Source organism: Talpa occidentalis, unplaced genomic scaffold (genome assembly GCF_014898055.3).
Source record: "Talpa occidentalis isolate TD23 unplaced genomic scaffold, MPIMG_talOcc4v2.1 talOcc4.6, whole genome shotgun sequence".
NCBI classification, from domain to species: Eukaryota; Metazoa; Chordata; class Mammalia; order Eulipotyphla; family Talpidae; genus Talpa; species Talpa occidentalis.
In genome coordinates this window covers 111910614-111935878 of record NW_023604972.1, presented here as the reverse complement: position 1 = coordinate 111935878, position 25265 = coordinate 111910614, and the positions used below count along the sequence as shown (strand labels likewise).

Sequence of the window (25265 nt, the reverse complement as noted above, 5' to 3'; positions counted from 1 at the left end):
CTCCCCACCCCCACCTCTGGCCTGCACTCCAGCTCTTGTGTGCATAAATAAATAAAATAAATATTTAAAAAAATCCTGAGAGGGCCTCCCCTGGTGGCGCAGCGGTTGAGCCCTGGGCTGCGAAGCTGCCCGCAGCCTCTGCAGCATTGGTTTGATCCCCGGCCACCTGTGAGGGTCCCACATGGTTCGCAGACCTCTCCTGCCACGCTCGCTGCTCCCCTCAGCAGTGTATTTTGTCGGTCTGCCTGTTCTGTTACCCGCTCTGGCTCTGGTGAATTCACTCACCCTCCCGCACTTCTGACTGTACCCAGTGCTTGTATAAATAAATAAATACATAAATAAATAAATAAATAAATAAATAAATCTTAAAAAAAAAATCCTTAGAGACTGTGGAGGAGGTACGCAATCAAAAGCCAGCATGATCTAGTCAATTCTTGGGTAAATCTGTTGGGAGGTTGGTTAGGAGGGGGCTGGGTCTAGGTTCTATTGTCAACTTGGAAGACAAAAACCACTCTAGGCAAAATGATATTTAAAAGTCTTTTAAAATGTCTATAAGTCACTGGCATCAGGCGCCTCAGCAGTTTAAAATTCTGTATAGTTAAAACACACATATGATGCAATTTGACTGTAATAACACGTGGTCTCTAGCTAATCTCCTAAGGTGGCCACAGAGGCAGGTCTGGTCAGCTGCAGGCTTTGATTTTGCTGAGTGGATTATCCAGTCTGGTGGTTGCCTTTAGCTGCCTTCCACACTCTTGCCATGCTTAGCACTCTGCTCCTCCTCTCATATTAAATATTGAATGTTAGGCCACTAGCAGAACTAATCCACAAAAAAGCAAATTTCAGATAGATGAGTGATCTAAGTGAAAAGGGATAAATTATTTAAAAGACTTAAATCAAATGAAAGGATTGATAGCATTCAGTTGCACAAGAAAGTGTAGTCATGAGTTGAACTTCATAAGAGAACTATTTCCATTAAAGTTTTGACTTAGTTTCTGGTTATCTATACTGTAAAAATATTCACATATGACTTTACAAGGTTGTTCATTAAAGCATTATTTATAATAATTAAAAATTGGAAATAACTAAAAGGTCCCTCAAAGAAAAATGGCCAAATAAAATACTTACTTATAGAATGATATGCAGCTTTTTAAAAAGAGTAAGATATATGTATACCTATTTATTGACTTGGAAATAGTCCTAAGACAATGTCTCAATTTATTTGAATTGTTTCTTTATCTGGACCAACAAAATCTCTATGATTCCTTCTAATTTCATTCCATGGAGACAGAAGTGCATCATATAGTTCAAGAATTTTTTCTCTTAAAAAATAGAATCGTTTCTTTTTTATCAGTAATATTTTAAATTCACAAACCAGTAAGTCTTCCTCTACCTTTTCTTCTTCTTAAAGTTTAAATCTGTTTCATTCCTCAATTCAGATGATCAAAACATTGTGAAATTGAAAATTAAATAGAGAAACTCTAATATTAAATATGCCCAAATTGCTTATTTGGAAAAAAAGCCCTGAATGAGGGCCTCCCTGGTGGCGCAGGGGTTAAGACACAATCTATGAAGCTGTCCGTAGTCACTACAGCATGAGTTCTATCCCCTGGCTGGCCAGGGAGCAACCCACATGGCACAGCAGACCTCTCCTGTCTCACCCACTGCTCCCCTCAGCAGTGTATTTCAGTCAGTCTGCCTGTTCTGTTCCCTGCTCTGTCTCTGGTGGATCCTCTCACCGCCCCCACACCTCTGGCCTCTACCCCAGTTCTTGTATGCATAAATAAATCTTAAAAAAAAAAAAAGAAAAAGAAAAAAAGCTCTGTATGAGAGAGTTTCAAGACAATATCCTCAGAGCCAGAGATGAAACAGTTCATTCTCAAACCTTCTGTATGACATGGATGAATTAATCCACTATGATCTGCTCAGCTGTAAAAGGCTTGTGTCTGCATTTGGGAGGTGAGGATTAGGAAAGGGGTGCTCAAAAGCATTGACTGGGGTGTCTTGGAGGACATCGTTCCATTTAGCGTGGATTTCAAATTGACTTGTGCCAAAAAGCAACCTAGGAGCTAATGAAATGGAAAGGACTTTATTTTAAACAAACAGGAAGCAACCTTAAAAAGCAGAAGTTTTATTTCCATTTTGACTACATTTCCATAACCTCCTGAGATCCCAGACTTCCTTGTTACAGGAGTAGGAACTTTGTTTAACCTTTCTGGGCCCCCATCTTCCTCATATGGAAAGCAGGTATGGAACTTTAGACTCATCTTTCAGGGTCACTTTTGAAGAAAGGTTCTCAATTGAACACAGACAAGAACATACCAGAAGGGGAAACCAGGACACAGAGCATAGTAATAAATTATCCTCTGCCTCAGAAAGTCCTGGATCTAATCTAGACACTCATTTTGCTCGCATTTCCAGCCAGCCAGAACTCTGATGTGCATTAGGACCTGGAATTCTTTCAAATACTGGGTTGGAAATTTCAGATGAAAATCTCAAGAAATATCAAAGGAAATTTCCAAATCTGCTATCTGGTTTTCTCTTTACTAGATATTAACTGAACCATTTACTTTTTAAAATCAGTTTGAATTTTACAGTGGCTGAACCAAGTTCTGCCTCTATCTCTGAGCAGCTCTTGCTGTTGTCAGTGTAGCTCTGTGTGCAAAAGAGAGAAAAAATATGGCCCATTGTTCTACCAGATGCAAATTATGGTCCTGACTCAACAACAAAAATCTGTTCTCCATGCAGGGAAAATAACAGGAGTCTCTGAGTCAGACTGATATTTGGTGACATGGCAGAAATTTACATTATGATTAGCCAAAAAAAAAAAATTACATTGTGATTAGCCAAAAAAAAAAAAATCAAAAACTGAGATTTTTCTCAGATTTTAGATCCTTGTTAATTATAAAATCTCTATTAATGTTCACTCAGGGAGAAGAAACTGGTAGTTTTTTGAAAGAGAGAAAAGATTTTGAAATAAGTTTTTATTTGTATTACACAGCTATTACAAAGTTGATGCTTCATTCAATTTCCCTCTGGGAAAGAACGCACAATAAATTGTATTAATAATACAGCTAATTTCATAATTATCTCTAGCCATTGATGATTCTTTCATTAAAGGTATAGATAGAGAAAAAATGTTGGTGAATTATCTATAGACCACATTTCTCAAATTAATAAAATATATTTATTTGCTTTCTACTTATATGTGTTAGAATAATACTTAAATACTAATCTATTACAGTTTTCATTCTTTGTACTCCAATTTCTCTTCTGTCATTTTAGTGGCAGTGAGGGTTTTGCTATTTACTGTTTTTAAGGTAGGGTCTAAAGATCTGGAATGCAAAAAAGAAACTGAGTCAATGTCTAGATTTGAGTTTTAAAATCTTTGAAAGTCAAGAGTCAAGTATGAAGGAGGGTGAACCATCATTGTACCCCAGCCAGCAGTGAAGCTGTTTTAGGACAGCCCCGATATTGAACGGGTTGCCTGGCTGTGGGTCCTCACCCGCGCGCTTAAAAGGGACTTATTAATACTCCACTACAGGCACACACAAAAGGTTAATAAAAGGTTTATTTACAAGGGAAAAGGAAATAAGGAAAATGCACAACTCAGGGAGAAAATAGGGAAATAAAGTCTTTAATGCGTCCTACCCGATCGGCCGACCTGGAAACCCAGTCACTCTCAGAGCTGGCCGGATGCTGTGAGCTGGTGGAGAGCCAAAATGGGGGACCCCTCTAAAGCCCACGTGTCTGCCTTTATACCAACTTGGCTGCTTAACCCCACCCTCAGGTCCCAGCCACCTTCCCTTTGGTGGTGATGGGATTTGGAGTTCCCAGTGTCTTTGGCTTTGGCCTGGGGTGGAGATGGAGTCCACAAAGCCTGTATGGAATTAGCTTTAGGACATCCTTTTCCCCCTAACAAAACGTCAATTTGAATTTTTTTCTCTTTTTGTGAATACTAGATGTTAGAAATGTTCTTTATTATTTGCATTTCCTCTTTTGTTAATTGTCTGTTTTTTTCCCTCTCAATTTTGAATCTTTTTTCCTCCTATTAATTTACATATGATATGCCATGTATGTAAACAATTAATATCCCTGTTTGATATTTCTTATTTAATTTAGTGCCTGACTTTTTGGTCTATAAAGTATAACAGTTTTATGTAATCAAATGTACATTCCCCCACCCCATGCTGGTTATTTCCTCCATGACTTTTTTTTTAAGATTTATTTATTTATACAAGCACTGGGTACAGTCAGAAGCGTGGGAGGGTGAGAGAATTCACCAGAGCCAGAGCGGGGAACAGAACAGGCAGACTGACGAAGAAATACACTGCTGAGGGGGGCAGCGGGCTGCAGGAGAGGTCTGCGCACCATGTGGGACCCTCTCTCTGGCGGCCGGGGATTGAACTGGCGCTGCAGAGGCTGCAGGGAGCTTCGCAGCCCAGGGCTCAACAGCTGCGCCATGATGGGAGGCCCTCCTCCATGATTTCTAAGATAATTTTCACCAATACAGAGTTAAGAGAAACATTCACTTGTCACTTCTTCTATTTTGGTCGTAGTTTCATTTGGTATAATGAATTATTTATCCTATTAGGCACTTTATTCATTCCTTCAATAATTATTTCCTGAGCAGCCATCTTTGCCTGACAGGGAACAGATATTAAGGATAAAATAGTAACCAAAACACTTTAAATGGGAGAGATGCCCGGGGCCACAGGCAACTCCAGGCAGTTGAGAAGCACTGGAGAAAGTGGTTTAACTGCTCACGCAGCAATATTGAGTTCAGTGAGGTTGGTTAGAGTTGAGAACTTAGTTAGAGTTAAGAACTGCTGTCATCTCTTCAAATCTTAGTTGCCTTTTTCCCCTCAGATAATCTCCTTGAGTTAATCTGAAAAACTAAAATAATTCCAACAGCGGCCTAAGTCTGATTAACCATAGAGCATTAATCACACTCCAGCTACCAAGACTTCACCAAGATTTCATATCAACATTCAGAATAGTAGGACTGAGATGATTTAGACTTGGCCTTTGCTTAGAAGATAATTAAGGGAAACCTCAAAATGACCATTAAGTGTAAAAAGGAAGAAAATAATCTCACTCGCAACCAGAAGCTCTGAATTCTCCATGAGAGAGCTAGTCCCTAAACTTGACCTGACACTGTCTTTTGGAGTCAGTCTGAGGGCTGAGTTGCTGGGTCCAGTGTGCAGGGATTAGAACTCTTTGTGAGGCCAGTTTGCTGCTGTGCTTTGAGCAATGGCCTGACCAGAGGATCCATTTACAAACCTTATTCCAGCACCTTAAAGGCAAAGACTGGGTCTTTATCTGTGCATTCACTCAATTGAGATTGCAAGCAAGTTTCCTCCTAGTAGAAACAAAGGTTAAGTTCCTCCTGGGGCTGGTGAAATATACATAAACCAATACAATGTGATAAATGTGGTAACAATACACTGCCATAAATGCTGCAACAGAAGCCTGCATGCAGTGTGGAAAGCACTTAAATGATCTGGGAGGTAGTTAAGAAGGGTGATTTTCAAGTAATGCCCTTAAAGATAAAAAGTCTGCCAAGTGAACAAAGGGACATATACAAAGGTAGATGGAATAGAGCCTCATTGGTCAGAGAATTAGTCATTTTGTGTGAACTGGTGGGTGAGGTTGGAAAGGTATGAAAGTGGCAATAAAAGGGCTAGGATACCACTCTAAAGGATTTAGACCTTATTCTCTAGGTTGGTCTTTCCATCCTGCAGACCACAGAGAGTTGTTTTCAAAAGTTTTATTTATAATATAGACTGAAAAAATAAGCCTAAATCATGTGTGTGATACTTGCTTAAATGTCTGTAGACACTGTAAACATATGTTTAAAGCTATGTATATATGATTTGGAAGTTAGAATAGATTGTCACCAATCAATAATTTTATTATCTTTTAATCAATAATATTAGTAGTATTGTGTGAGGGTTCAAAGTATTTGCTATTAATATTAAAAGGAATCCATACAGTTTTTAAGTGATGAGAAGTCAGAGAAATTTTTAGGAAAAAACTTTTATTGTTTTTCATAAAACATGACACATTTTACTTTAAAACTTTAGAAAATACAGGTAAAATAAAAAAATACCCAGTATTCCTAGCACCCAGGTAAATGTTCACACTTGTTTCATAAATTTCTAGCCCTTTATATATGTAAAAACATATTAAAAATTTTAAACATAATTGTAATCTGCACTTGCATTTATAAATATGATTTTAATATTTATACTTAGAATAAAGGACTAGAATATGACATCAAGGACTATTCAAATTATTTACTTTCCTTTAAAAATTATTTACTTTTCCTTTAAAATATTATTTTAAAAAAATCTTCAAGTTAATCTATCAAAGTTAATTTTACTTTAATTGAAATAGATGCTTTCTGGAACAGGATGTAATACATACAAATATCGCCTTACTCTAGTGTTGCTGTTAGTAGCTTTTTCTTTTTAAACCTCAAGAGCCCTTAAAAGTTTCCTCATCCCTAAGATTCATCAAATGTGAAAATTAAACAATACTCTTTGAACTTTCATCTCTATAGATTAAAAGGAGATGGGGTCGGGGTGGGAGGGTAACCAACCAGCAAGATCCATCTTATGGAAAAAATTCTCTAAAGAAGAAAAATTGATGATTATAAATTTGTACCCCATGCTACTTTGCCAAATCCAATTGGCTTCTTCCAGAAGTTCAGATCTTGTCAAGGTTGCGGTTCTTAAAAAGTGGCAGAGAAATTTAAAGCTTGATATATTAAATGGTTGGCATCTTTTCATTACATCTCCATTGGCCTTCTAAATCCACCTCCCATGAAGTAGCCTGTGGATGAATTACCTTAAATCTGAAGTCAGCTCCTCATTCATACAGGCTCCTTCCTACTTTTCTAATGTTTCCTTAAGAGGGGATTCCAAATTACATAACTTCAGGCCCTACATAATCTGCATCTGCCTCTGTAACCAACTGTCATCCGTTCCAAAAGTTCTTTGCAGATTAGCCCTTTAGGTATGAGTAGTCATATTTCTACAATCTTTCTTTTCCATGATTTATCCAAGACATCCTTTTAGAAAATTTGTCATGCAAATAATAAAACAACAATGTAAATGATTCACCTCAAATCCTATCACCTACACAGGTCAGCCATGTTCATTCTTCTGTGTTCCCTTCCAGTTTTTGTCCACATTTCTACATAATTTTATGTGATTACAAATTACACTAGCGTTTTAAAAAGTTTTATATTGATAAACCTGGTTTACTTGATGAAGCTGTATTTACGGCACCTCACGTCACATCCTCATGTCTTCAAAATGTGTATGATATTTCATCACAACATTTAACAGACAGAGTAGCAGAAAAGAATCAAAGCAGGGCACTGCAGGGACACCTTGAGAAAATGACCAGCTGGCTGTGTTCAAGAGGGTGGGTTCGAGAGGGTGTTGAATGGTTAGGTCCATATCTAGTTTGTTGAGCACTGTATGTTCTGTGCTGAGCACAGGGTCTGGCTTCCACAAAGTGCTTAAAATATTGGCCAAGAGGCTAATCCTGAACCCAAATGAACCAATTTTGTCTTGATTTTTTTTAGGGGGTGTTGGAACAAATCTTAGAAAACAGCAATTAACTTATTGTTTTCCATTAAAATAAAATCTTGTTTCATTCATTAATTGCTATGACAAAACATAATTGGATCACATGGGGTCAAAATTGCCAAACAAAGAACTATATGAAGTGTGTGCTCTTGCCAATCCCTACCCAGTCTTGTATTTTATGGCTTGGGATGAATACAATGAATGGAGAAGTTTTTATACTTTTTAAAAGACATGGCCATATTTTATTTTTAGAGAATTGGGAAATATGGAAAAATGACAATGGAGGAAAAAGGAATTTTGCTTAGGGAAGGCAGAAAATTACAGCTCTTTATTGCCTTAAATGGTTCTGTATTGTGACATCAAGCTGGGTTAACAGTTTGCCAGAAACTGGGTTAACAGTTATCTGAGGAGGCACATTCATTCTGAAATGTCCTTAGAGGGAGAGGTCAAAACAGCTTATCCAAAAGGGATGATCATTTTAGGTTTCAGTTTAACAAAGTCACATATGCTTTTCTCTAGGAAAAACACTAGGGAGGGCTCCTTCTGGTCTGATGTGAGAGATGCATTAGTGACTAGAGTGACTTGATGTGACATGCAAAGTCATTTGAGAATCTGACCCTGTAAAAGAGGCCTCCAGCTTCTTTTTGCCCTGGGTCAGTGCTACTAGACAATAGCATTTCCCGACAAAGTTCAATTAAACAAAATCTGAGAGTTGTTTTTCTTCAAACTAATTTTGATTTATTTTTTCTTTTATATAAAAAGACAACAAATTACATTTCAGAGAATACTGTTTAGGTTACAAGATTTCCATCAGAGCTGTTTCGAAATACATGTTTACACAATCTGAAGTGAAGTAGACAGTTGACTGAAACTGGGGCCAGCCTGGCTGCCTTGTGTACATTTCACACTGGATCACAGAGTAATATAACATTCTATTGTTTAGGTGTCAACTAGACTTGGATTTTGTTTTAAACAACTGAATTGGGATAAGAAAATAAACCACCGCCACCAAATTCTAAAAAACAGTCAGTGTTTTGTAAAGAAAACATACAGCATCAATATTTCTTGTTCTTATTAATAAGGTCAAACATATGGTGTTTGGAATACTGATATTTAAACAAGTCAAGACGTTGGAGAGAAAATGCTACAAAATCTTTGTTTGTATTCCAGAAGTATGACAAATTATTTCCCTTATTAATCAACTGTATTTTGCCCTCCAAGAGTCACAAAAGTGAATATACAGTGTTTAAAATGCAAAGAGAACAATAGCATACAGAAGTAAACACGTCTCATAAAATTTTAGAGGAAGTTTGTCAAAATGAAAGCAATTATACTTTACATGATCCTACTTGACAATGAATACATCAAATATCTAAAATTTTGTACATTTATTACAGGAGTCTGAAAATGGGTCTTTGTGGCTTTAGCACTTAAGTCACCTTTACCAGCCCTTCCTGAGGTTCCCAACGGAAAGAGATCAGTTTGTTAACTATATACACAATTCCTTTACTAGATCCTAGCTCCTTTACGATCTTTAGGATATAAAAGATCTCTTGCACATTTTTGCTTCCTTCATAGCACTGAACATTATGGTTTACTCAATCACTTATGGAAATAAGTAAATTAACACACAGATCAAAATTACTCCATGTAGAAACAGAAAAAGCCTCTTCTATCTCTACATTTAGTAACTGTATTGCACTTGTAAAACAGACCTGGTATAAATACAGATTTCTCTTTAATAAAGTTCCTTTTTTGCTCTTTACTCCAGTACATTTTTTTGTGTGTGTGATGATGAAACTGATCTTGGATGATTATCCACAGGTATCAAAAGTCAAAGGACATTTCCTTGTCCTTTCTGGCTTAGTATTAACATGCCACATACCGATGCAGAGGCTTTCTAAGGAAAACCTCCCTACACAAACCATTTTTAATTTTATAACATCCTAGGTTGTGTGTTAAATAAGTTAAATTAAAAAAAACTAAGATTAACCACATCAGAGCAAAAAAGAAATTTAATTAGTAAGTTCAGAGATGACAGTAGAGAAGTTTAAAATGAATTGCACTGTGATCTGAATAAGTCCTTATCTCCTTATAATAAGGAGATAAGGACATATTCACTCACACACAGTTTTCTGACCAAATGAAATAACAGGTTGGTTATTTCAGATTCAGAGTTGGTTTTCTGGGAGGAAGCAAATTCATTCAGCATAAGTCTAACATAGGATTTGATGTTACAAATTATCAATTCTTTCAAAGAAAAAAGCAAATATTCATATTGCTTTTCAGTTTAGTAAATAAAGCATTCATTGTGGTATTTGATCATTTAACAGGCAAAAATATATCAAACCATTTTTTTCCATGCGTCAGAACATTCACGTATATTACGGAAAAAAGGCAATGAAAACTCTGAAGTTCTTAAAGATAAGGGCAGCAATTAGGGATAAACAGGGAATTAACTTAAAAGATTGCCCAAGGTGCTCTCTAGCTTTTGATTCCTGTTTCTAGCTGAACAAGACTTTGAAGTCACAAAGATGTGTGGTTCCCAAGCACTGAGATACTTTCTCCATACATTATACTTTTGTTCTAAAAAGAGGCTAGCAGACAAACCCAAGCCAAATGGAGAATTTTCTAATTAACCTAACTTCTACCAGCAGTTTCTGCTAACAAACTTTTGAGATTGTCTCCAATAATAAATGTAACTAAGTTCAAAAGGCTATTAGTGCATATTCAGAGGTTTGTAGAGATGAAATGACATGTCTGAGACTGGCTTTAAAATGATTCTGCATGGGTCTCCCCTGGTGGCGCAGTGGTTGAGTACTGGGCTGTGAAACTGCCCGTAGCCTCTGCAGCGCCAGTTCGATCCCCGGCCACCGGGGAGGGTCCCACATGGCGCGCAGACCTTTCCTGCCATGCCTGCTGCTCCCCTCAGCAGTATATTTCGTCACTCTGCCTGTTCTGTCCCCCTCTCTGGCTCTGGTGAATTCTCTCACCCTACCGCGCTTCTGACTGTACCCAGTGCTTGTATAAATAAATAAATAAATCTTTAAAAAAAAAAAAAGTTTCAGTAGGAAAGGAAAAAGAAAAAGGAGGACAGATGAAGCAAATGCAGTAGTTTTATAATTACTAAATATAGGGGATAGGTTTATGGGGCCTCTATCATATTTGCTCTACTTTTGTGTTGTTTTAGAATTTTTATTTTATTTTATTTATTTTTAAAAATATTTATTCATTTTTATACAAGAGCTGGGGTATAGGCAGAGGCACGGGAGGGTGAGAGGACCTACCAGAGGCAGAGCAGGGAGCAGAACAGGCAGACAACAGAAATACACTGCTGAGGGGAGCTGCAGTCAAGACAGGAGAGGTCTGCCGTGCCATGTGTGATTCTGACCGGCCGGCTGGGATTGAACCTGCACTGCAGAGGCTGGGGACAGCTTCACAGCGCAGCGCTCAACCCACTGAACCACCGGGGAGGCCCTGTTTTAGAATTTTTACAATGACACACTCTTAAAAATAGCTTTAGGAAGTACAGTTCATCAATATAGGTATGGGTCTATGGAATGGATGGAGAACTTTGCTGAAAGAAATTACAGCTGTTTTAGAATTTGGATCTCTTTACTAGGTTTACAAACCTCAAGGGAAGGAAAGTATTACAAATCTATACTCTGTCCTGGGATGTGGGATGTGTATTAACACAATAAACTTTTTAACATTAGCCTAAAATTGAGAAGTATGACTTTTTCAGCTGAACACAGCGACTATATTACATGGAAGACATGGATTTGGCATCTACTTCAGATTTTTAGTTTGAAAGACTAAAGAGGAGAATGTGAATTTCAAGAATTTTGATTCCTTAATCCTTTTCTCATATCTAAGGAGATGGATTTAACCCTCCATCCTGCCAGCTACAGAAACAAGTGGAGGAAGGGAAATCCTCTGGTGGTTATACATCAAACACAATTAATCTTCTCCTGTGGTCAAGAAACAACTTTTCACCCCCAGAAAATGTACTTAGAATGAGCTTCACTCTTCCTGGTCCCTTCTCTGTTTGAGGCCTGCAGGGCCTCATGTTTCCCTCTCTCTGCCACACTTCCTAAATTCTTCCCAGGTAGACCTGTCATGACATCTTAGGAAGTTGCTCAGGGATTTAAAAAGCGAAGCAGCCCTCTTAGCTCTATGGGGACAATCAGACTTGTTGTTCTGCAAAATTTGGCTGGGGAATTATAATTTCAACCCAAGTCACTGGTACTGGATTAGAAACAAAAGAGGAGTCAAACAGCAACAAACTCTCCAAGTTCATTTATTTTGTGTGATTTGCATGCCTACAGTGCCTGCACTGACACTGTCTTATTTTTAAAATAGAGATTTAGGACATAGTTAATACTTCACTCTTAATAGTGATGTCATGAAGACTTCTTTTGAAAAATGAGGTATTTGGTTTATTGTCCCAAACAGTAAAGGTTTGGGCAAATGGCAGAAATGGCCTAGCAAGTAATAAAACTAATACCCTGAAATAAAAAACAGAAAGAGCATCTGGCAACAGTTGCTGTGACACCCTGAGAATCTTCACTGTAGTCAAAATAGACCTACCCACTATCTATCTCTCAAAGCAAAACCTGGCAAGAGTTTTCCTAAGGGCACACATTAGAAAAGGGCACACACTTAGAAAAGACTATCAGGGTGAAGAACCAGGTGAGTATGAAAAGGCAGAGGCAAAGACCAGTCTTACTGCCCTTTTCTACTCTTGGTTGAGAAATTTCCTACTAATAGACCATTATTTCCCTCATTTAAAATTATCCTAGGAAAACATTTAGAATTACAGAAACAACAGCATTTACAAGTGAATTTATGGGGAACTGTTGTCCAAGTTGAAAACACCATGAAAGACTTTGAAAAGATAGTTGAGATTTTCACATGAAAAACTGCACAATCAGGTTAGCCAGGCCCAAAATGATTATGAAAACATGAAAAATTAATTTAGGCCATGTCAGACGCTCTTCTCGGTGGAGAGAAATTATATAGATGAGAGATGGATATATGAATACAAAGGCCAGGCCGCATGCTGCTCCTGAATACCTGCAAAATAAAAGCTTTTGGGGTTAATACTCATCTTGTATTTTCCTTTCTCTGATCTGCAATTAAGATAGTATAGTATAACTTAAATGCTTCTGATATTGCAAGAAAATTATTTTTGATTCATTCAATGTTGACATAAAGATTCGAATTTAAAACTTATATTACTTGCTAAGTTAATATAAAACATTATTTCCTGTTCACCTTTATAGCATCAGCTTGACAAAGAGTTTTTGATTCATCTCAAATCTCTATAGTTCCTCTTATCTCAGAGATCACTACTACTTCCTCAGAAACATCTGGAGATGGGTTTCCTATCTTTACTCTTTTATAAACTAATTACACATTCTGAGTTCATGGACTGCTAGCATCTGCTTAAGAATGAGAACTGATGAAAGTGTCTCAGCACAACTATAACAGAGATAACTAAACTTGAGATTAACAGGAAAATGTACCTATTTTCCCTTTTACTATACTCAATAGGATCTTGTCATAGTCAATAAAGTATCAGATTAAAAAGCTTCACTTTTGTCTCTTATTACTTTCTTGGTTAAGTGTCTTCAAAAAGGTTGTAGGTTAATGAAATCAGATCATTCTAAACTACAGTCTTACATGAGAACCCGAGGTCACAACTTTATTCCCAATTCACTAAACCTACTGCAACATTTTAGAGAAAGGATATCAAGGCAAAAGTTATCTGGGATTTAAATTCTAAACTAAACTTATTTTCTAACTACAGCTGACACTGAAATATGTTCTTGAGTAGAAATGGATTAAGAAAATTAGGGCATAGCTTTGACATTTTAGACATCTCCCAGAGTCCCTATGATAGTATATACTTATAAGGTATATATATATATATACACATATACACACACACACACACTTAAAATAACTTAAAGAGTATTCATTTAATTTTTAGTGAATTAACACTGCATTATAATATTCTATAAGTTTCAGGTGTGCATCACTGACAATGAATATGAGTATATTGGGGTTCACTGCTAAATGACCTATTCCATCCTTCACCAAACCATTGCCCTCATCCCAATTTACCCATCTCCTCTATTTCCCCTTCCTTTTGGTTATCACTAATGTGCTCCACAGTCCAAAAGATTAATTTTTCTTTTTTAAAAAAAAACTTTTATTATGGATAAAGAGAAAGAAATAGTGAAATATGATGAAAAAAGAAAAGAGAAAAGGAAATGAGCCTAAGGATAATGGGGCATCTAAAATCAGGAATAAGCAGAAATGGAAGACAATGAGCACCTTAACTAATATGAGGGAATGATATTTAATTATTACCAGTTTTAAATACTCATAGGAATTTCAAACAATTAAATTAAAACAATAACAACAACAACAACAGGAAAAGCATAAGAATAAAGATCAATATAAGAAGGGGAAAAGTTCCCTTACAGGCAGTACCTTATGATTCCTCCTATGTTTGGGTAGAAACAGGCCATGATCACACCAGCTCCCACAATACATACATTAAGAATCAGCACATGGAAAATGCTACATGGGAGTTGAGGAGAGAGTTTAGAAGAAAGAAGAAATATGAAAACAGGCAAATGACAACAATTAATGTGAATACAAAATTAATTATTAACATCTTTAAAATGACAATGTCTTAAACTTGGCAAAAATAGAGGACAGCAGTACTCAATACAGGTCATGAGACAGTGATATTGGCCATTTTGTGCAATTAAATAAACAGGTTAAATTCTGTAGGAATAAACTGTCAGTATGTGTGAATTTACATTTATAATTCCATTTGAAATATATTAAGAAAACAATCAAAACCATGAAAAAAGCTATTGATATAAAGATATTTATGGAAAACCAAAAGTATGCTAGCTATACCAATTTGTTTAATGGGATATATTAAAAAGCTATTAAAAATATCAGAAGGGAATATATTCAACAAATAGTAAAGATTGTGTTAATGATTTGGGATTTTGAGTAGCTTTCTTCTATATTTAGCAAATTTTCTATACTTTACAATGTTACAATTTTGTAAAGTCCTTGTTTTACTTTTATAACTAGAAAAATAAAATTTTATTTAGGGAAAAAGACTCATGGGGTAGTTTTATTTTCTAGGTTCAGACTCTTAAAAGCTATTAAATATTGAACATGAATAGAGCATCTTCTAAATATTGATTAGGCAACAATTCTAGATTTAGGAATCAATTTTGGTCACAAATAAAAATAAGGTGGATGAAATCTGATATTGAAGATTTAACTCCATTTTCTCTAAAATGATTTTCAAGAGCTATATTCGTACATCAAAACAACCTTTTGAGCCCAAAGTTATCACAGGGTAATTAATTCCAGATAAAGATTATAGAGAAAAGGACAAATAAGGGTAATTATTTATGTAAGTAAGTGGTTATTTAGTATTGGAGCTTGCTGAATTACAAACATACTCAGGCTTCAAAATCTTTCTACTTATCCAGAAATGTCAACCTTAAAATTGCTTCAGCTTTGAGACACTGGCTGGGCCTTTCTTATTTCTGTATTGTAAAAGGAAGTGTACTTTCCAAAGTAGTGGTTCTCAAAGTGTAACCACGAACCTAGAGAGTTTTTAATAACCTTTCAGGAAGTCCCTGAGGTAAAAATTATTTTCATATTCACGCAAGACATTATTGTTTTACCAAAGTTCATGGTTAAGACTGCTGGCCCTTATAAGATAGTTTGGCACCTATTTATTTGGCATACCACATTCTTTACTGCCAAAGACTAAAAAAGAAAACACACCAAAACATTAAAAACTGCCCTTGATAAAGGTGTGAAATCAGTTTTATTAAAACTAGTCTTTGAGCACACATCTTTTCAATATTGCAGGAGAGCTGCATACTGAAGTACAATGTTGTCTTGAAGAAAAGTACTTGAGCACTGAGCTGAAGGGCAACCTAGTTGTTCTTTTCTCGAAGGAATGCTATTTTTACTTAAAAGTCAGACAGACTATGGTCATTTCAGCCATGGTACTTGAGTCATTTTCTTGAAAACTAGTGAGCTATGAGTTTGTGATTTCAAGAAAAACCTAGTAGTGTATGTTGCCAATGATAAAATTTGAACTTTCAATTAAAAATTAGAATTTTGGAAAGTTTGTATTTGTCACCCTGAGGCTTATAGTTTTTGAATATTTAAAGATTTTCATAATGAAACCCGTTCAATATTTGGAAGATCTGCAGAACTCATTTTCTAAATAACTAAACACTTACAAAATCCTGCCTGGATAAAAGATCGACAGTATAAGACAGAGCAGTGGGTTTTAACGTAACCAAATTTCAGATTCAACCAACTTTTTGGAAACTACCATTTGTCAAATTTTGAAACAGTACCACAGAAGAATAACCACAATTATGTGAAAAGGCTATTATACTAAAAGCACTCCTTTTGGGGCCTCCCCGGTGGCGCAGCGGGTTGAGCACAGTGCTATGAAGCTGTCCGCAGCCTCTGCAGAGCGGCTGGCCAGCCAGGGAAATTCCGACATGGCGCAGCAGACCCATCCTGTCACACCCGCCCTCCGTCCCTCTGAATGCTCTGCTCCCCACTCTGTCGCTGGTGAATCCTCTCACCCTCCCACACCTCTGGCCTGTACCCCAGTTATTGTATAAAGAAAATAAATCTTTAAAAAAAAAGCACTCCTTTTTTCCAATTATGTGTCTGTGTGAGGGTGGATTTTCTTCATATATTTAAAGAAAATCAACATATTCCAACATACTGAATGCAGACGATAGTATACACCAATTATCTATAATACTAGTAAATCAGGAGTTTTGAAGGGGAAATAGTTATTTTTCATAAATGTTATTTATGTGAACCAATTATGGTTTTATTATTGCTTTTTAAAGGAATTAACAAATAAAAAAATTCTCAGTTAATTTTTCATGTGTCAAATACTGATAGATATAATCTACATAAACTGAAGTCCTGGGGGGGTGGTTCTGGCAGGGGGTCATCCATAAACTTTAAGACTATAAAAGGATCAAGAGACCAAAAGTGTATTCAAAAGTATGCAGTCTATACAGTACTTATAACTGTAGGATAAATTAGAGTGTGTTATTGGTGGTAAGGGAAGAAACATAATGTGAATACAAAAGGGAAATTGCAGACTTTTTCCAAGAAGAAAACATTCTGATAGTCAACATTATGCAAAACAATGGTAGAAAACAGGAATAAAGCATTTACCTAGATTTTTTTTTCCATCTATGACTTCACTGTCTTTATTTTATTTTGGTGAACATAAATATAGCACAGAGTATAAACACAACAGGAATCTTCAATTTCCTAAAATACAATCTCCTACATGAGCAATGCTAAAAGTGTAGCTGTTGCCACTGTCAACATTAAAGACCTGGTTACTTTTCACTTAGACTTCTGAAAGATTTTCATTTCTAAAACAACATAATTATTTAATGAAGGGACAATACTCTATGAGATCACTTCAAAGAAGAACTGATTAAGACCACTTGTTTCCTTGGTTAATACAGATAATTTTTTTCAAATTTTATCTAAAAATTGTCTTCATTTAAGATCATTTATTCTCAACAAAACAGGCAAGGACTGGGTATTTCTTGTTCAGATGAATCTATAATAGCCACCTGATGTTAAGAAAAGGAGTTAACCAAGGGTCAAAAGGTGGTTTCAAGGAAAACCTGAAATAGTAAATGGAAATACCTCTTAGATGAGGGTAACTAGCTTTGAACAGATTTTCAGAAGGATCTGTAACTTCTTATACCTCACCTTTAATTCAAAACAACTATCATTTGTGTGAAAATGCATAATGTTAATTAATACACAAGTAAAAATACAAATAAAACCAATAATAAAAATAAAAGATTTGCTTCTCATTAGTCATACATTGCTAACACAAGTACTACATATTATTAACTTCTTGGCGATAGATTAATAGCAACCAAATCATAAGATAAATATAACTGATATGATTTAATATAACTGTACTGGAAGGAATTAACTTTAAATCATTCCGGACAAGGGAGTGGCTTCTATTTTTAAAGTTCTTTGGGGAAAAGAAGACCAATGATCTATCCTTAGTAACCACTTCCATTAGGCAAATTTTTAAAGCAAAAGGATCAGTCACATTTTAAACTGACCTGTTTGCACAGTCATTTGTTGCGTGGCACATCTTGCTGGTCAAGAGTAGAAACCTTACCTAGGATAAATGTCACCGAAGACATGGCCCAATAGCTGGACCCGAGCCAAGTAGCCTAAGAGTGGGTATACAGTCATCATCTGGAACAGCAGGAATATCCTTGCAATGAAGGACAGGATGTCACTGCTAGGGAAGTTGTCTAAAAAATTCTAATCCAAGAAAGATAATGAAGTAATGTTAAAAATCAGATTCAGTATATGTGAATTTATAACATGGACTGTCTTTTGCTTATTTTGAGCATAGGCATTACTCAAATTGTGGTGTGGGGATTGGTGTCCTTCCACAAACTGTTAACTCTTCTTCAAAGAGGTAAGTACAGCAATTGAAAATGTTTAGAGACTTTTATAGAGATTTGACATAGCCACATTTTTATTCTACTTTACAAAAGTATCAGCCAGCAATTGATTCAACAGAACAACAAAGAAAGCCTTGTCCTTTTCCACAGATAGTTTGAAAAGTATGGCTATATAAGGTTCACTCATAAATCTGTTTTACTATAAATGGCTAATTTAATTAAATGTTGCTTGATTCTCATTAGCTTTTTGGCTTTTCTTCCTCTGCAGCATTATTAACACTTTCGAAGTAAACATAGTACCATTATTATTTACAGTCTATCACTAAGTAGAAAAGGATTTATTTCTATTTCCTTATATGACTGTTTTCTCCATTTTAGTTTGGCATCTTGAGAAGAAACATTTTAATCTCTGAGGTTTTTTTTGCCTTTCAAACACAAATACCACAGATATTCCTATTCCCAAGGACGTGGGCTTTATATGGGATTGTTCACATCAGGGGAATTTTCAGCAAACATTTGGCTGCCAAATAACTTCTGGAATCAAGGAAATCAAGAACATTTCAAGCTATCATAACAGCAATAACTCAAACTTATTTCTCTTATAAATATGAGAAAATTATTAACACTAATATGCTGAAATAAACTATCATTCATCTGTAATAAATCGCATCGTATACTCAAATATACTCTATCTAGAGGAATTCCCTTTGACTAGAAAGTCATCATGACAGCAATTTTGTGTGAGAAATTCTTCAGTCACATCAGAGACTATACTATTCTTAAGTTTGTGAAGGGTCAAACCAAAGAAAATATTACTTATGGCATCCGTGCAGTAAAAGAATTTTTATATTCTCCTTCTAACAGCCAATCTTTTTCTTTTTTTTTTTCTGTCCTAGAGTATCAAAGTGAGTGTTAGACCTATCATTAGGGATGAACAAATAAACCAGTTTATCCAGGACATTTCCAGAATTGGACTTAGGAAAATAAGGAAATTGAATGTATTCTCAGTGGAGGTTTTATAAATTCAGAACTACTACTAGTAATAGTTCTAGACACAAAGATAAATATTATGAATGCAGTAACAATTGTTTATTTGAGCACCACAGGTGCCAGCACACAGTATGCTTTCTCAAGGGTCCATCTAAAAATCTATGGCATACATATCATACTGTCTAATGGAAGAGAAAACTGAAGTTCAGAAAGGGTGGGAAAGGTACCTTAATTCCCACATGTAGAGTCAATGGTGCTCAAATCCAAGTCTGTCTAGTTTTATATCTTGCTACTGATGTCACAACCAGAGAGAGAGAGAGAGAGAGAGAGAGAGAGAGAGAGAGAGAAACACAGTACCTTACCTGTTCTATGCAGTCTTTGGACAATGGTGGTGAAGGAAATGAAGCAAAAACCAGGACTCCAATATAGAGATAAGTTAATGTCACCAGCATATAAGCAATAGATAAGTCTCTCACCTGTAAATAAAATTCCAACATACTAAATGAATTTGCACTAACTAAATTTGTCTATACATGGTAAATAAGAAGATTGACTAATAAATACAAGATTTATCTTGTGTTTTGTGTGTGTGTACACTTACTTCCCAGGTGATTATCTGTTCACAGAAAGCAGTTAGAATTAAATTGATATACTTTACAGTTAGTATGACAATCTGACAATATTCTTTTACTCTTCAGGACTATATAAACTAAATTATCTGGTAACAGACTTAGAAAGTTACCATAAATGGCACTTTAACATGAGTGAAATTCTGACTTAATTCAAAAGATACTTTATTTACTAAATTACAAAATATTTACTCAAAATAATAAAACTAAGGCCAACAAGAAAGCAAGAATAGGCCACCTTCAATATGATCTACAGAATAAAAAAAAATTCTTGTAATAAGTTAGCTTGTTAAATCATCAAAGCATGCCTAAACTGGTACATATTAAAATATATTTAATAAAGAGGGAAAGCTAGTTAAAGAGCAGAGAGTATTAAAGACAAGCTTAATAAGCCTGAACAGTAAACAAAAGGAAATAAAAAGGAAGCTTTTCCAAACAGCTGCAAAATGTTATTATTGGAACCAGTAAACAAATTCAGGACATTAAATAAAATGAACTGCTTTCTCCCACCCTCCCAACCTCCCATCCTCATGCAAAGTAAAATGCTCCAAGATATTTAATGCAGCCAGCTGTTAGATCCAAACAGAACAGATCCCACAGCCCACAAATCTGGTTTCCATCACCACTAAGGTTATGGCCAAATAACGCAGTACAACTAAATTATGGCAAGAAACCTATTAATTTTTCATTTTAAACATAAATTACTTTGAAAGCTAAGAAAACAGTTAAGAAAAACATTACATGGAATTTCAGTTTAGTTTGATAACAATAAAAAAACTAGACATTTGGTATTAGGTAACATTTCATAATTCCTCAAATGGGCTAAAACATAGCAGAAAGTTATAAACTAGAATGTTGATAAAGTTACTTTATTTATTATTTTTTAAAGATTTATTTATGCATACAAGAGCTGGGGGTTCAGGCCAGAGGTGCAGGGGGGTGAGAGGATTCACCAGAGACAGAGCGGGGAACAGAACAGGCAGACTGACTGAAATACACTGCTGAGGGGAGCAGCGGGTGAGACAGGAGAGGTCTGCTGCGCCATGTGGGTTTCTCTCTGGCTGGTGGGGGATCAGAGGCTGCTGAGGCTGAGGATTGCTTCATAGTGCTGTGCTTAACCCCTTGCGCCATAAATTTACTTTAAAAGCAAGACCTAAAGTCAGCTGTAAGCTGACAAGCAGCTTGAAAATAAATCAGGGATTCCATACCCTAAATGAGATGGTGGTGAGACCTACGGAGTTACAGGAACCTGGATTATGCCGATTGGTTCCATTGCTCTCAAAGAGCTTCTAATTGTTTAGGATAAAGCTAGGAGAGGCTAACAAACATGGGAGGGCAAAGGGAGAGAAAGGAAAGGGAGAGTGTCCAAAATCTTTGTTCTTTAGTTCATGAAGCTCTAGGGCCCATCTCTAGCTACACTTCTGTTACCCATCCTACTTTAGGTCTCATGTAGGATGACCAGAAATGTACCAGGCAACTCATTTTCAATCCAAAGGGTAGAACACTTATTATGATGTTTGAAAGTCATTCTACCCTCAACCTATTCAAGGCCAGTCAAGAACAGAGGTAGTCTTGCAAAATGCAAAATGGTGGGAAGCCAAAACAGCTATGTCAGAGAGAATAATGTATAAAGAGGGAGAGCTAGCATTTCATGGACAGTCTTTGGCCTACAGACCAGCTGATGACCACATTCTAGACTTCCTGCTAAGAGGTGGACCTTATTAAACTATGGGGAAAATCTAATGAAGATGCAAAGGCTTTCCAACGAGATAGTTTTCTTTTTCTGCTTCCCTCTTCTTACTTATTGTATACATATCTCAAAAGCAGTATTACTGTATTGCAATTGTTATTACTGTTTAAAGGAAATCTATGTTCTCGATATGAAAGAACTTAAGTAAAATAAAATGTCACAGGATATTTAAGAATAGCCAAGGTAAATAGTTCTTGCATGGTGTTGGTAGTTTAATTTTTCTGTTTTGTGTGTGGAAAAGAGCTTTTATGTGACAAGGGAAGAGACCAGAGAGTGGCTGCTCATGGGATATTGGCTGGAACACCTTTGTGCTTGACCTCTGGGCTTTCTCCTCATGTGGGAGGAAGGACAGTGAAAGGGCCTCAATTTGCAGCTAAAGAAACAAGTCAAATCCATATCCTCCTCTGACTTTTCCGAATCTTCCTCCTTCTTGTCTTTCTTCTCTGCTGCTGTTGGGGAGGAACCAGCAGCAGGGACTGTGGATCCTGGGGCAGCAGAGATGGCAATAGGTCCTCTGGCGGGCAGGCTGCAGATACCCTGGGCAATGACGTCTTCAATTTTTTTTTTTGGTCAGCTCGCTGATGAGCTTGTTGAGCCCAGTCATTGTCCGCCTCAATGCCCAAACTGTCCAGGATCTTCTTGATGTCCTTGGTGCTAGGGGAGGCACTGCTCCTAAGGGTGGCTGGCAAGTAGGAGGTGAAATAGTGCATCTCGAAGGTGGCTGAGAAGCCTGGTGTGTGCGACTTGGGTGGTGTTAATGACGGAAAGTGTGTTTTCATTTTCTATATCTAAATTGGTCCATATCATTTGACTATGAGATTCCTAAGGACAGGGGATATGTCTTTTCTATCTTCATATTCTCAATTATCAGACAACAGCTTGCAAATAACAGGGACTCAGTAAATGTAGATAAAAAATAATAACCACATTGACTGTAATTAGTAATTTCTTCTAAGTGCTAGGTGCTGTGCTAATAAATAAGCACATTACATGTATTATCTCAGGTTTGGCATAATCATTTTCTTCATCTTATAAATGAGTAAACTAGTACAGCAAAATTATAAAACTTGCTTATGGCTACCTAGTGAATAGCTGGTGAAGTCAATAATCAAACCAAAGTCCTCCAGACTCTAAACTGCATGCCTTAGCTACTATGATGGAGAGCTGACCATTCTCTAATGCATTTGTGTCAGTTAATAAACAATAGAAAAATCAATGAAAGAGAAGCTATAAATGAGAAAGGATATAAGAGAGTACAAATACAGATGATGCAAGAGAAATACCAAAATCAGGAAAGTTCTATTTCACAGTAGTCCAAATGTATACTCAGTAGAACTAGGTCAAGAGTTACATATCTGATTTCATATGAAAATACTCTAATGAACAGAAATGATGTTTTAATATAAAAGCAGCTGAGGTTAAGCATGATGCTCGGAAACAAACCACCTATGAAAGCAGGAACACATGTGGATTTCACTGTTCTTTGAATTGAACCCAAGCCATCACGATGCTAGAATTGGAGATTATAGCCTCTTAAAAGTCCATGTAATTATATACAACTATACAGTAATTAAAATGTGAAATATTTTAATATTTTAAAAAGTCTAATGGAAAAAGGTAGAAAAAAAGCTATCAAAAGAGAGGCTCAAAGTAAAAATATTTTAAAACAGGCACTGGTAATGTGTCAAAATTCCTAGAGCCCTCTGCCTCATGAATAAGCAATGGCTGGCAGGGTTGCCAGGAGGGAGCTAAAGACAGGAAGAATGCCAAGTCAGAATAGGGGCTGGGTTTACAAATGGGGCACAAGTGAGTGTGGGAGATCAGTGTGTTTCTCAAATATGGTTTATAATTTGTTCCATGCACCATTCACAGTGAAAAAACAGTGAGGCATTTACATGATAGAAACTGACCACACCAACCTACTCCAAACAGTCACATAAAAACTGCTGATACAGTTAAGTATTAACTACATAGATTAATATGTAGAAATAAAAAGGAAAAAATGAAGATATAAGGCATCTTAAATAACTTTCAAAGAACTAAGTAGGGTATAAAACTAAAGACAGGCAAAATAAAACAGAAAAAGCATTGTATAGGTTCTGTTTCAAACATGATAGAGAAATACCAAGAGGTTAGTCCACACCTTCAGGATGGTTACAGAGGCTACATATTTTCATGATAAAAGCTGGATGATTTTCAACTCTACACATTTTTTTCCCTTCTGGTAAATTATGCCTTACAAAGAAACAAAAATTATACCATTTAGTTATATATATAAATCACATATATATGTAAGTATGTATACACAAACATATATAATTATGTTAATGAAAACAAATATGAAATTAAGTTCTACTTGGAGAATTTGATCACTATCTGTCTAGGCGCTCACTGTTCCCCTACATAAATGTCTTTAGATCCAGGTACAACTTTCAGAACTTCCAGACATAGTTAATTCTTCCTTCCTTTGTATTTCAGTAACAATTCTATAGGCATCTATTAGAGTTTTATCATGACTTCAGCTTACATGGTTAGAAGATATGAAATTGAGTTCAAAATCTAAGGGAAAGATCACAAGTAATTGCTTGATTTCTGGTAGTTTTGGGTATAGTTTGCACTTCTTTCTCCAGTGTCTCAAGGAGAAAATTAGGTTACTGATTTGAGATTTCTTCTTTTTTAAGTGTACATGTTTATAGCTACAGCTATAAATGTTATCTGTAAGTATTGCTTTACTTGCATACTGTTAAGTTTTGGTATGCAGTTTCTTCATTTTTATTAATCTCAAAGTACTTTCTAATTTTTCCTGTGAAATTTTCTGATTTTAATTTCTAAAGTTTCTTGTGAAACTTTCTAATTTTTCTACGTGCATTTGAAAAGAAGGTGTATTCTGCTATTGTTTGAGAAACAACCTTCATAAATACCAATTATTTAAAGTAGGTTGACAGTGTTTTCAATATCCTTATTTTCAATTTGTTCTATTAATTATTAAGGGAGGAGAAATGAAATCTGGATTTGTTAACTTCTTTCAATTTTAACAGTTATTCCATTTTTTTTTAAACACTGGCATTAGGTACATACATTTTTAGGATTTTTTTTATGATCCCTAAAAATCACTATGGAGTGTTTCTCTGTTTTTGGCAATACTCATTGCTCTGAAGAATACTTTGGCTGATATTAAAATACCCACTCTATATTAATTAAATTTCATGTCTGCATGGTATAGCTTTACATTTAAAATAAGTTTCTTGTTGATAGCAATTAGCTTGGTTTTGTTTTATTGATCAGTCTGATAATGTTTATCCTTTCAGTTGTAGTATTCAGATCATTTATATTTTGCAGTTTCCAATATGACTGAGTTTAAATTCATTATCTTGCTGGCTATTTTCTACTTTTGCCATCTATTCTTTGTTTCCTTTTTCCTGTCTTCTTTTGGAGCACATGCATATTTTTAAAGACACTTATTGCCACTATTGGCTATTAGCTATATCTCTGTGTTTTCAGTGACTGTTTATGGTAGAGGTTGGAAAACTATGGTATATGAGTAAAATCTGGTCCACTACATTTGTAAATAAAATTTTACTCATACACTGTCACCACCCATTTGATTACATACAGTCTATGACTGCTTTCATACCAACCATAGCGTTAACTACGCAAGAGCAGAGTTGAGTAATTTCAAAGACCGCATGGTTCGGTCCACACAACCTAAAATATTTTCCACTGAGCTTTTACAGAAAAATTTGCT

The 25265-nt window shown here is 35.9% G+C and overlaps 1 protein-coding gene across 3 annotated transcripts in view; it reads right to left on the bottom strand.

The window, feature by feature from the left end:
- Nucleotides 1-11876: 11876 nt before the first annotated feature.
- SLC38A9 (solute carrier family 38 member 9) overlaps nt 11877-25265 on the bottom strand; it is a 53435-nt gene continuing 40046 nt past the window's right edge. For all 3 annotated transcript variants that reach the window (XM_037529385.2, XM_037529386.2, XM_037529387.2), the window contains 4 exons: nt 19504-19617; nt 17857-18005; nt 14103-14192; nt 11877-12677 (listed from right to left, as the gene is read on the bottom strand). In XM_037529385.2, the coding sequence (XP_037385282.1) occupies nt 12512-12677; nt 14103-14192; nt 17857-18005; nt 19504-19617 (519 nt within the window). In that variant the 3' untranslated portion in view covers nt 11877-12511. The remainder of the gene's footprint in view (nt 12678-14102; nt 14193-17856; nt 18006-19503; nt 19618-25265) is intronic.